This window comes from Nanorana parkeri, unplaced genomic scaffold, assembly GCF_000935625.1.
Source record: "Nanorana parkeri isolate BGI_ZX_2015 unplaced genomic scaffold, ASM93562v1 scaffold178, whole genome shotgun sequence".
Classification (NCBI taxonomy): Eukaryota; Metazoa; Chordata; class Amphibia; order Anura; family Dicroglossidae; genus Nanorana; species Nanorana parkeri.
The window spans coordinates 648407-661852 of NW_017306446.1; the positions used below are offsets into that span (position 1 = coordinate 648407).

The 13446-nt window shown below is 44.9% G+C and overlaps 1 protein-coding gene across 1 annotated transcript in view; it reads right to left on the reverse strand.

Annotated features, from left to right (window-relative positions):
• The window catches only part of TTLL4 (tubulin tyrosine ligase like 4), a 34840-nt gene extending 27648 nt beyond the window's left edge, over nucleotides 1-7192 (reverse strand). The window contains exons 1-6 of the mRNA XM_018554909.1: nucleotides 5807-7192; nucleotides 4387-4478; nucleotides 4045-4130; nucleotides 2689-2827; nucleotides 967-1077; nucleotides 575-651 (exon numbers count right to left, since the gene is read on the reverse strand). Of these exons, the coding sequence (XP_018410411.1) occupies nucleotides 575-651; nucleotides 967-1077; nucleotides 2689-2827; nucleotides 4045-4130; nucleotides 4387-4478; nucleotides 5807-7116 (1815 nt within the window). The 5' untranslated portion in view covers nucleotides 7117-7192. The remainder of the gene's footprint in view (nucleotides 1-574; nucleotides 652-966; nucleotides 1078-2688; nucleotides 2828-4044; nucleotides 4131-4386; nucleotides 4479-5806) is intronic.
• Between the last annotated feature and the right edge of the window lie 6254 nt (nucleotides 7193-13446).

The window sequence follows — 13446 nt, forward strand, 5'->3', positions numbered from 1 at the left end:
TTCTGGAGCATTTACTAACTCAAGTGGTGAAGTCCAGTGCCAGGTATAGCTTAGGCTTCAGGTCTTGTTCACACCATGTCTGGATCATGCCCAGACCAGAACAGTTTGTTCCCGGACCAAAAAATATCCCAATGTATCCCTATAGTATTTCTGGGCTCTGTTCACACCAGCACAGTGCGTTCCGGACCAGAGAAAAAAAACAAAAATACTGCTCGTCTCATTTTCTCTGGACTGGAACGCATGGAAACCCATTTAATCTAAAACAAAACGATAAAACCCGATACGGAACGTGGTAAAAAGCAATGATCCAGATCTGGTCCAGAAAATGGTGTGAACCTGGCCCCGAGGTAACTACCAGTAACACGAGAGTTGATTAGAAGATGAAAATGGGTACTCGCAGGCACAGAAATGTGCTGCCCCTACCAGTATTGCTAGTTTACACATTTAGTAGAACCCAAGGATCTTTTGCAGCTTCACAAAAAAATGAAAAAGTGAATAGCCGATTGATAAAGGTTACAACCCCCACACATCTTTTTTGTATCTTTGTTTAACCATCATTATAAAAGGACATTACCTTCTGGTATTCCCGGATGCTCTTGAAGGCCATAGACTTCATGTGATGGCCCCAACAACCCAACCAGTCATGGCTCTCTACAGAAAGATGATAAAGAACTGAGCACAAAATAAAGGCGGATATCAGTATGGCAATAGCCACAGGTCTAGGATAAGACTTCTAATTCCAGGAAGGTGAGGGGAATTTATCAAAACTACAGCAGACAAAACCTCACGCAGCTGTGCATGACAACCTTTTCAAAGCTTAACTGAACAAGCTGAAGAGAGAAGCCGATTGGTTACTTGAGCAACCGCTCCAGATCTGATAAAAATACCCCAGTATTTCTTCTATGGGTACTGATGGGTTTTGATGGACACCAGTTTATAAATACAGATATCAAGACAGGTACTCACTTTTGGTAACACGGAAGTGGGATCGCGCCACAGCTTGTTTCACTATATTTGGCGTCACCGTGCTCATTTTCCATTTCAGCAGCTTCCTCTGTGCCCAAGGCAGCAGTTCCACTACAGAGACAAAGCAATAAGCAGGATTATAGTGACTTCCTAAAGGGCATGCAAACCCCCAACAGTAAACTTCTGTTATCTGATAACTTTTGTTTAAACATTTTGTGGTCCCGATACAATATGGTGAGCGTAGTCACCCTAGTACAGGAAGTTTGCTACTAGCCAGATCACCAGGTGAAAATAAAGTATAAAAGCCTGAAAGAAAAAAGAAAAACAAAAAGCAGCCACCACACGTAAGGATTGGTAACCTGCAATATATTAGAATTAAACTTTACCTAGGAATTAAAATGACACTAAACTCAGGAGATACGGTAAAGCTTAAAAAAGCATCCAAGTCCCTTAACTATTAACAGAAATGTATCTTATTTGTGTATCACTCGGCTGTAGATACATTGTTGTTCATAGTTAAGGGACTTGAATGTATTTTTAGGATTTAACTCCTGAGTTTCCACTGTAAAAATGTGGAAACAGGCAGGATTTTTTGATGCAGAGGAGACATGTGTCTCTTCTGCAAGAATGATTTCCTTCCTGTTCTCATTCTTTTATGTACAATCATTGAGGTACCCATGTGTGAAATTTACATTATCCAGGCACAGCCAATCCCAAACCTGGAAGACAGGGCTAAAATGTCGGAACGTCAAAAGGGAGGTTGTGGAAAACCCCATTGCTATAGGGGAGTATAGTACCACTTTAGGTTTTGGTTTTTAGGTTTAGATACATTGTAGGAAAAAATATATTTCATACTTGGTCAACTACAAAAATGGAATAATTTTAAAATGTTTTGGTCTGGCAATAATAAAGTCTATATAAAAACGTACACACTTATCTCTCTAGAGATAATTTTATAATGCAGACTTGACCGAAACCTTACGCAACCAGACAGGTGTAACGCATGCCCAAACAAGAGATTAAATAGGGTATCTAAAGACTTGAGTCTACAACCGAAGACTGCAGCCCAAGTATTGCATCACCACCAGACATTAGTGGAACCCTGAAAGTGAACGGATATAACAGATGCTCACATCCTGTCAATGCTTCTAGATTAAACGTCAGAGTGCAAGGAGTCATTAGGACAACATAGGAAGACATAGTGTGCATCAAATACACATTGTGATCATCAGGCCCTGTTCACACCAGTGGGTGTGCGTCATGGTGCGCATAACCTGCCCTGGTGTGTGATGTGGGCAAGAGCTGCGATGTTACAGCACATTGAAGTGCTAATTTTTTAAAAACTTTATTTACACTTCATTCAACTATGCACTGAAGCGCGTTACAACAACACACAGCACATAGGTAAAATTTATGCCCGCATCATTTTACTGCAATGCACACCAATGCAGCATGGTGGAGTGAATAGGACCAATACAAAGCAAAGCCTTTTGACAGGTCTTTGCGTGGGGCAACGCTGCCAAACTCAGCTCAACAAAGGCTGGTGTGAAGGAGCCATCAGTAAATACCAACATACTTTTGTTGATAAATGTGTTCCAAATTGTGTAATTTTGCTAGAAAAGTACCATTGAGCAATGTTTTCTATTCATTTTGCATGAATTATGAACTCAATACAGTGGTGGTGGGGCATCTCAATGTGAAAGCAACATGTGCCAATCTTACCTTTCTCATCCCGAGTGCCAAAGTAAAGCGTCGGAGGAATGTTGGGGAACAGACAAGGGGTCAGAGCGGGCTTCAGAACAAAGTCCCCATTTTCAGGTGCTGGATCCATATGATCAGTGCACTGCCTAGAAATAAAGACCTGCGTTTAAATTGTTTTAAGAGACCAGCCCCATATCATCAAAACTGTAAGGAATAAATAAGTTCAGACAAGGCTTAAAATGCATAGCCTTCAAAAAAACACGACTGTCCCAATCACAAGGTGGAATTTTTTGCAAGTACAAAAAAAAAACATGTTCAACCTGCTAGAAATCTAGCATTCGTGTATCTCAATGTGCACTGAACTGAACTGAACTGACAAATACTGTTCCAAGTTAGCTTTTGTGGACTACAGACCCCTGACCCCCCATGTAATTCCACAGATACACTACAGTGAGTGAATGTTGTCACCCTAGGACAGGATGTGTGTAAAACCTGCAGGATCACCAGGTGGGGGAAAAAAAGGAATACTGAGCAATGTATATTTGTTTGATCTGAATTCGTTGTTGAAAAAAGTTTGATGGTTCAATACTATAAGCGGGAGAAGCTTTGATCTAGCGTGCACTATAAGGTTGGCTTGTGGTAGGAACGTGTAATGCCTAGTGACAACAATGTGCATGCTTAGAAACTGGTGTCACCTAGCAAAAAAGGAAGGTAAAAGCCGCACAGAGGTTGGATGCCAAGTATGAGCAACAGTGAGGTTTTAAAGTGACACTGAACTCGGGAGTTAAGCTTTAAAAATGCACTCAGGTACCTCAACTATTAACAGCAATGTATCTTATTTGTGTATCACTCGGCTGTAGATCCTCCAATCATCTCTGAATTGGTGCCGACACTGTCCTTTCTGGAGGGGGCTACTTTTATTCCCCATGGTCCCTGTGTGTGTGTTGTAAAGTAGTCACCGCTCCAAGCTCGCTCCCGGGATGGACTACAATCTCAATACAAATTAGTAAACTAAACATGAGATTGTAGTCCATCCCGGGAGCAAGCTTGGAGCGGTGACTACTTTACAAACACACACAGGGACCATGGGGAACAAAAGTAGCCCCCCTCCAGAAAGGAGGACAGTGTCAGCGCCAATTCAGAGATGATTGGAGGCTCTACAGCCGAGTGATACACAAACAAGATACATTGTTGTTCATAGTAAAAGGTACTTGTGTGTATTTTTAAGATTTAACTCCTGAGTTTAGTGTCATTTTAAAGGAGTGCAACTGCTGTGAAGACATTATGGTGAGGAACACATTTTCACAAGAATAGTTTACAAACACTTTTAAGCTGCAAAAGATTCCATTTGTGTTTCAGGATTTAGATACACAGTACAAGCACAGTGACAAATGATAAAACATTATACCTGAGTGAGCCTGGCATCGTTGTAGCGGAGGAGATAACAGAAGAGTCATCAGGATCTGAAACAAAAAGACAATATGAGCAAACAGGACCCCCCCAGAGAAAATGGCCGGCATCCCTCAATTGAGCAAACAGAGTCGGGAGCCGAAGAGCTGTCAGAATATAAAGGAAATGGCGGGGATTCCTCCATCAATGCTCATAGCACTGATGGAGAAATCTGTTCTGTGTTTGGTGTTTAGCCCCTCGGGTTGTAATAAATAGAACAGCGTACAGCCAGCTTTAGGATAGAGTAGAATCTCATCAACATATACCGACCTTCCTCATCCTCTTCTTCATCTTGGCTGTCATCTAGACCTTCAGGAAGCTCATCTTCGGCACAGTAAGGTTCACAGTTTGGCACCAGAAGGCTGCAATTCAAATCAAAGCTCAGAATAAAAGAATGACAAAACGCATGTGAGAGGTGCAAGAAGCAAAATAAAAGCTGAACTCCAAACAGCTAAGTGTACAGATGAAATATATATATAAAAGCTATTTTAACTGTCATCCTGTAGTGAGATTTACACAGTTCTGCCACAAAGCACATCCTTGTCTTTGCAAGTCAGGAGACCTGCTCTTTCTACCGATCGGCACGCTCCTAGTTAACACGTGATCACTATAGCACAACTGACTGTCTCCATGTGCTGCTCCTCGCTTTCCCTGTCTAAGCTCTGCTGCACAGAGGATTGCAAAAGAACGAAAGCAGGTCAAATTGAGGTACTTCTACCAATTTAAAAAATGAACACAGATCTGCATTATCTTTCATATCTGCCCAGTGTTCAGCTTTAAAAAGGAGAACTATGGGGTCAGGGCTTTTCCCCATAGTTCTCCTTAGGGTAACGGGAGGACACAAACTAGCGTCCTCCCGTTACCCTAAGCTCAGTATACCGTGAGCTACAGCTCGCGGTATACTGAGACGCCGCAGCGGATCCCGACAGCGACGTCGAGATCCGCCCAGCTGCGTGAGTGACAGCTGGCTCTGCCTATCTAGAGGCAGAGCCAGCTGTACCCGCCCCCTTCCGTTCCGCCAGTTAGCGCTGGCAGATCGGAGTGGGGAGGGGGGAATCCAGCCCCTCCCGTCACGGCAGAGAGCAGTGACAGGATCAAGAGGTGAGCAAACCCGGTATGCGCTCGCTCACCTCCCGATCTACTGAGCCGACCTGTGACAGTCTCATTGTCACAGGTCGGCTAGAACTATGAGGTGAGTGAAAATCACTCATCTCATAGTTCTCCTTTAACCCACACAAATATATTTCCTGTAAATGCAAAATGGGAAATGAGACAAAACTTGCATAATATTACAGATGTCAGGGAACTACACTTGGCATTGCAATTCATTGTCATGAGTCATAATATACTTAGGGCCCTATTTATAACAGATGGCGGATATCGCTAGCTATATAGGGAAATGTTGGTCAACACAGCACTCTGCATTTTAAAACCCATTTATAAATTCAAGCCGCAATGTGGAGCCTTTGGAGTCCCAAAGCCAGTGGATCACATTCATAAAACACATCCTCGTGCCTAATATGCTTTTTGCAGCATGGTCCCGGTAAGGCCATACTTCTGCTTTATAAATGTCCTCCTTAGTGGCGGTTTGGTGGTTCAAAGTATATTTAGGGAGATAGAAAGGTAGACAGTGCAATCTTATATTAGGCTTACACCCAAACCGGTGAAAATAAAATACGGTACAACTTACTCTTGGTCACTTGCCGCAGAATTTGGTTGGTCAACAGACTCTTTCACACAAGTCCTATTAAGATGAATGGTGGATATTTGAGAGGCCATCACAGTTATGTTCTCTCGCTGTGCTGTTTCCCCAGTAACAGGAAGTTGGGGTTCACTTGTTATAATAGAGGCCTCAGTAGATTGACTAAGGGTACCAAGATTATTAAAGTCCCGTTCTGCAGCTTTCAGATTGTTGTTGATTAGCTTGGCACAGACGTTGGCACTGCAAAGATTACCATTGTCGTCATTAAGGCAATGACCATCAGATGTCGGGTTGCAAGGTGCAGTGTTATTTGGAAGGCCAGGATGGAAGGCGAGTGGAGATTTTTTATCACCGCTAATAAATGCCTCTTCCTTTTGGTAAACTGGTTTAGAATTGTCAAGATGCCTTCCAGCTAACCGTCTTACAGCCTCTGTGAGCTGGACCCCTCTGTAAGGAACATTGGTTATGTTATGTATTGGACACGTAGCATCCTCCGTTTTGGCTGCCCCCTGAATACCGGGGGAAACATTCCCTGTGATAATACTATTGTGAGTGAACGTTGGAACCCCGCCGTTAGGCAACACAAAGTCTACTTTCTCGCCATTATGCCAGGAAGCAGACTTGGCTCCAACATTTGGAGAAGTTTTGTTCTTTCTACTGTCCCACTGTGGAGGCAAAGGCACTTTAGAACTGGTAGGACGTAGGAAAGAGTTCGTTATTAGGGGCGGCCTGGAAGCATCTGAAGACATTTTTGCCGATACACTGGAAGGTCTTCCGATACCAACCTCAGTGGGTTCCCCTGCTGCACTGGGCAGGGGGAACTTATCTATTAATGAGGAGGTCATGGCCCCAGCAGATCTGATAGACTTAAGAGAAGGCCTGACCGGAGGACAGAAGTACGAAGACGAGTACGACCTCTGAACTTCTGCTTTTGTCTTTATAGATGGAGATTCAGTTCTTGTGTAAGGTCTCTGGTAAATCAGCGGCCTTTGGAAAACCAAAGTTCTCTTGAGATTTTCAAACTGGTATTTTGGTGGGGTCAGAGGAGGAGACGGTGGTATAGACAGTGCCTTCTTACTTGGTTCAGAAAAACAATAGGCATGGGGAACCATACATTGAACCGGTTGACTGTTGTAGCCAACATTAGCATTCTTCTTCTCCAGTTTCCAGATAGGCAAGACTTGTGTAACCACGCTACTTTTGGGTGGTTTGGGTTTCTTTAGATGGCAGCGTGTCAGCTTAGGAATACAATCACTTCGAAATTCTGCATCATTCCCCTGAGTCCCGACAGATGCCATCAATGGCCATATCAGTAGATCTTAGTCCACATCTTCATCAAAGCCACATGGCCAAACATCATGCCTGATGGACACCTGGGCCTAAAAGAAGAGAGAAAAAAAGCTTTAACTATGGCTATTAAAGTGTATGTAAACTTTGAATATTTGCTCTCTTTTGGTCTATTGCATATGCCATTGAAAGAGTTTTGTTATAGTTACCAAATCTGACAATCCCAACAGAAATCCAGAGAGCTGTCAAGAGTTGGAAAAGGCAGAAAATAGGGATGCACCGATACTAGTATCAGTGCAGATACAGAGTATTTGGGCGAGTATTTGTACTCGGCCAAATGCTCCCGATGCCTATCCCGATACCGGAACTTCCGGTATCATGAAGCCGGGCAGCGAGTCATTACCCGTCCCCCGGCCTCCTGATTGGCCAGAAATCCGGCTCCATGCTTCTCGACACCTGGTGACGAGGGTGCATAGAGACGGCTTCCCGGCAGCGAGCCATTACATGCCTCCTGGCTTCCTAATGGGACTTCCTGTATGGGTATCGAGTACCGGAAAAAAAAAAATATTGGTACTCGTTCTTAATACCGAAAAACCAGCACTTGTTGGGCCAATGAGCATTCCATTTGTACCTAGACACCCTTACATATCTCTGGCCTAATGTTACACTCAAACGAAGCAAAGGCTCTGCACGGTGGAATGTGCGATACCGTCCTGCGCTCCATCATACGCACGGCATCCGATACATACCTGGCTGACATGAAGCTGTAGACACAGTCATAGGCCAATTAGCTCAGCGACTTGTAGAACTTACACCAAGCACGGCTCAGCGCAGTATTAATTAAGGTTTTCCTCTACTGTTCTCCTAACATATTCATGAGGATGGATTTCCATGAGAAGGATTAAATGCCTGAGAGGCACGAGCGCAATAACTGGATTTCAGCAAACATTGGCTTTTAAAATCCCCCCAAGACCAGGGGGGAAGTCTGCGAGAGGCTCCAAAGTGCAAATACAAACCCCATTTATAACTCTGCAATGACACAAGGTGATGTTACTTTTAAAGGAGGACTCCAGTCACCACCGCTCACAACTAAACTCATCACGGTCAGAAACCACGAGCAAAACGTAGGCCATGTACTTGGCTATCCATTCGTTAGGAAAGGTCTACATCAAGGGGGAAAAAAAATTCCTCCCACAAACCCTGTTCAAGTCACCATGATGTTGACATTCTGATACAAAATCATCTTCCATTCATTCAGTAAACATTTTTTTTTTACTTACAATTATTGTTTTTTTTTTTCTCACTTTCTGGTCCTCTTGGGCAATAGTGATGTAATTATGTGCCCAAGTGTTGCATCCTGGGAAGATTACACCAGCAGAGCATTGCATGGGAAACCTTGCGAGATCTCAGGGAAAGGCACTTTCCTCCCCTGAGATGATGTGCATAGTCACATGTGCCAGAGTTCCAGGAAGTAAAGGGGATCTAGTAATCTTGTGATCAAGGGCTAGTGAGGGTTGGCCGCCACAGGGAAGGAGCCCAAAAACCTAAAAGACCAGGGGTATCCAAACTTTGGTTCTTACAGCTGTTGTGAAACAACAAGTCCCATGAGGCACTGCAAGACTCCGACAGCCACCATCATGACTCTCAGAGGCAATGCATGATGGGATTTCTCATGCATCACTTGCCCCTCCCTCTTAGAATGTAAGCCCTCACGGGCAGAGCCCTCCTTACCATCTTGTCTTGATTTGTATTGTGATGTCTTGCTTATATTGTAAAGCGCTGTGCAAACTGTGGGCGCCATATAATAATGTGGGCTGTATAATAATAATATTTTGTAGTTTCACCGCAGCTGGAGGGACAAAGTTTAGCTGCCGCTGCTACAAACTGACATGCAGTCATTTAATTCACTGCCGCCGGGCTGCCAATGTTTTTTAAATCACCGGCCTTGACATAACCATATAAGTGGTCCACCAATCTCCGAGCTTTGGTATTCAGTTCCCAACATTGCTACTACTAAATATAAATTGGTTGTCATCGTTAAGGGCTTGTGTCAACGCTGCAGACAATTACACTTTGCATGCCAATGAGAAAAAAGAAAAAAACAGCAAACGCTGCATGAGCGAGAGACAATCTGCTCTGACTCAGCACAATCTATTCCCACAACCGGTGGCTCGGGTCCAGCATATGTGCGGTGTTATTCTCAGAGTCTGACATCACGCCGGCTCCAGCAACATTCCCCTCGCCGGCTGCCATTACACAGTTTTTGTGCCTTGAGAGGAAGCAAGAAAAAATAGTTTGTGGATTAAAGATTTAAAAGGGCTAAGGGACCACCACCAGCGAACCCTCCTGGGTTTATGGGCCGACATAACAGCTGCCGATGGCTCCCTCTGTCACAATGAACAGCTGAGACAAGAACAGGAGAATCAGGAGGAAGTGTCCACCGAGAACAGGGAAGTTCATGTTAAGAAATAGGCGGTGGTAAAAAAAAATAGCTGGGCCAAATTAAAGGAGCTAAAAGTATATATAACAAACGCAACATAACAATTTATATGACGGAAATCGCATCCTCTAACCCAAAATATGAGGCCTGTATGTCAGACCTGAGCTGATTGGACTTTGAAGATGTCCCATGTATCATGCAAAAAACATTATATAAAATAATAAATACATATTATTAGAACATAAAATTTGCTTAGGTGGTACAGTCCCACCTTTCTGTCTCCTTACTGGATTGTGGCACCATGAGGCATCACAGACTGGCTGGTATTGTCGCTGCTGTGTCCCCTGAGACTTGGTTTAAAGGGGGTCCCCGGTTTGAATCCCAGTCAGGACATTATCTACAAGGAGTTTGCATGTTCTCCACGTGCTAGTGTATGGTTCCTCCGGGTACTCTGGTTTCCTCCCACACTCCAAAGACATGCTGGAAGATTAATTGGCTCCTGTCTAAAATTGGCCCTTGTATGTATGCGAGACAGGGACCTTAGATTGTGAGCTCCTTGAGGGCAGGGACTGATGGGTATGTGCAGTGTGTAAAGCGGTGTGTAAGTTGTCTGCAATCTATAAATACCAGTAATAAATAAAGAGATTGGCTTTGCCCTGGCCAACCCCCCTCCCCCCATTGGCAGTGCTCCCGTTACAGTCTCTGCAAGATACACAGAGTAAGCTCTGTGTTGGAGGTCATACAGGTTGAGGATGATTCCCCACCACCTTCGTCAGGCGAATGGGAAAGGTCACATGCTCCCCATATCCAGAAACAAAATTAAGAGAACCCTCTACTTTTGACCAATGCAATATGCACACAGCATCTGTCTACATATGTTGGGGGTGCACTGAGGGGCCGAGGCATTTCTTTATACCGTATATCAGAATGAATGCCAACCCAATGATAGGTGGAAATTCAGACTGTTTACCTGGCACACCTGTGCCCCTACCTGGGAGTGAGGATACCCTGCACTGGCAAGTTTTAGTTACTGCTCATGGGAGCCCCTTCATAATTAGGTTTCCCACACATGGTGTGATTCTGACACTGTGCTCGACACATTGGTCACTACTCAGATTCCGCAAGTCACATCCTAAATGTATTCAGCACCGAGCACCCAGTTTACATAGAGAAAAATGCTCACCTGTTGTGGACGTTACATGTGCCCAATAAAAACTTCAAGGGTGTACAAAGCATGCCCCGTCCTCACCTGCTTCTGCTCTCCCCAGTACCTCCTGCCAGCAATTCCCAGCTGTCAAAATGACAGCCGAGACCCGCCTTGTAATACAGCAGCTATAATAGCCAGTGTCATAATCTGACCTTCTGAACAGGGTTGGTTTATAAACATTGTGTACAAGCAGGACTCACGGGTACAAAGTAACATAAGGACCCTTTCACACGGGAGGTCCGATCGGGTCTACTTGCCAGTTTTTCAGTCTGAATGGATTGGACATTCAATCTTGGTCTATGGGCAGCCGTGTGTAAACGGACGAGCGTCTATTTACAACCGGTTACCCTGACTCTGGCCCGGTCCAAAACAAGAAATGGAACAGTGTTCTGTTTCAACAGACCTGATCGTGCCGGATCGGGGTAATCGGACATAAACGGACACGTTCGTTAAAAGCTAATTGGATTAAAGCTGAACGGTTGCCATGAACAGCTGCTCTAGATTCTGATAAATTCCCCTCAATATGAATTACTTTGTTGCCTGAACTAATACTAAAGCCATTGCCGAATAAACAGGCCCACAGCAATAATGTGAAAGCTGCACGGGTCCATTAGGGGTATACAGGTATGAGAGCTGAACCGGGTAAAATCTAGATCAGGGATAGGCAAACTCCGGCCCTGCAGCAGTAGTGAACCTACAAATCCCATCATGCCTGTGGCTGTCAGTCTTGCAATGCCTCATGGGATTTGTAGTTAAACCACAGTGGCACGGTTTGCCTAATCCTGGTCGAGATAATAATTGACAAGGTGTACAAACCTGAAGGGTAAATCCATATTATCCATGTCATCAGATCACACTTCTTTTGAAGGAGAGAGAAAAAGAGAAAGAATGAGAGACACAGAAGCAGGCTACAGGCAGCACATCACATCATCTCTTCTCACAAGAAGTTCTATAACCCTTTTATACAGCTTCCAAACAGCCCGGTCTGTATCACATAACAGAAGAGTCCAGATGCTGCAGAGCTGTTTCTATGGCTGAGCTCAGTAAGCTGATAGCTGGATGGGCCTGATGTGTGAGTGTGCAGGGACAAGTCATCATTTAATAAGAAGCACTTAAAGTACACAAGAGAGACACTTAGGCTGCCAGTGCTGACCTCTCCTTGTGCTGACTGCTTTGCCTTCAATGCTTCCCGAGTCACTGACCTAGATTACATGTAGAGAGAAGTAATTCTAACGAATATAAAAGGATGAATGATCACTTCCAGGTCTTGGCAAAGACTTTAGCTGACGGATAGCTTAAAGTGACATTACACTCAGGAGTTAAACCTTAAAAATACATTCAAGGACCTCAACTATTAATAAATACTTGAATGTATTTTTAAAACTTAACATCTGAGTTTAGTGTCACTTTAAAACAAGGAATTGCTACAAGGTTTTGTCTATTTATCTGAAGCTTTAGATGCAACGTCGTCTCCAGATACCGCTACATCGCACAAGTCATTCTGACGCTCATCTACGACGTGCGCGCTTGGGGTCTTTGACTCAAAAAATGATGACTCGCATTTACCAAAGAGTCCCACAAATGGCAGACACCCCTCCCTCCCTTCTGCTGCTCTCCCTACAGATGACAATTGCCAGGGAGAGATGACAGGTCTGTGTTGAGGGAGGTTTGGAAGGGTTGAAATTGGATGAAAATTGTGGTAAAGGCACACAGGGCAATCATGGAGGAATCTGTTTACTGGCCAGAGAAAAGAGGAGGCGCCATGCTGGGAAATGGATATGGGGGCACAATAGAGTCTACAGGGGCAAAACAAGGGAGGTCAGCAGAGGAGACGGAATAAGGGGGGTATAAGGGGCATCACAAGAGATGTACTCTATGAAATAGGGGGGCATCGAGGGGAAAAATGGGGAGACATCAGGGGCACACCACAGGCAGACATGGAGGCAGGGAGAGCAGGCGGGCAATGGAGGCACACAAGTTTGCCAAGCTGTAATAAAAATGGGGGTAGGCACCTTGGAGGAAGTCATATTTACTGCGGGGGCCACACAAGAGAATTAGGGGGTACAGGAGATTTAGGAGAGGTGTCGGGGAGTGTCCAATATTGTCCGGGTAAGTGACAAACAGAGGACTTGTTAAAAGTGTGATATTAAGGAGACATTAAACAGGGAACCCCGTCATTATCGGCCCGTAGTAAGATTTCACTCACCCGTTAGCCCGCCAAGTCCGCTCCAGGCCCGGCCTCTTCCCCGCCGCGCTCTCCACCCGCCGCTCCCGGGCTTGGCGGCCTCGGCTCCCCTAGCAACCCCCGAGCTTGGAAGCGCGTCGCCGGACGTCACTTCCCCTCCCAACCCTGCCCCGGTCCAATCAGCGACGAGTTCAGTCCTGTGAGGGGCGGGGGGAGGGCTATCGGCGGTAGAGCGCTGAGCTGCAGCCATCTTGCTACTCCTGTCACCAGGTGGCGCAGCAAACAGTGTGAGCAGCGGCCATGTTGGTACTCCTTGCCACACTGTGATGGATAGGAGCTGAAGTTACCGGAAACGCACTTCAGCCTGAGCCACGTGGGGGACACGTTTTGCAATAGTTGCCATACTCCTGTTTAGCTGATTGTCCTGCGGTATCTGAGTTCTAGAGGCTCGCTTAGGGCTGCCAATAGGGGGTATTTTTTGCCTAGAGTCAAAAATAACAAAGTTATAG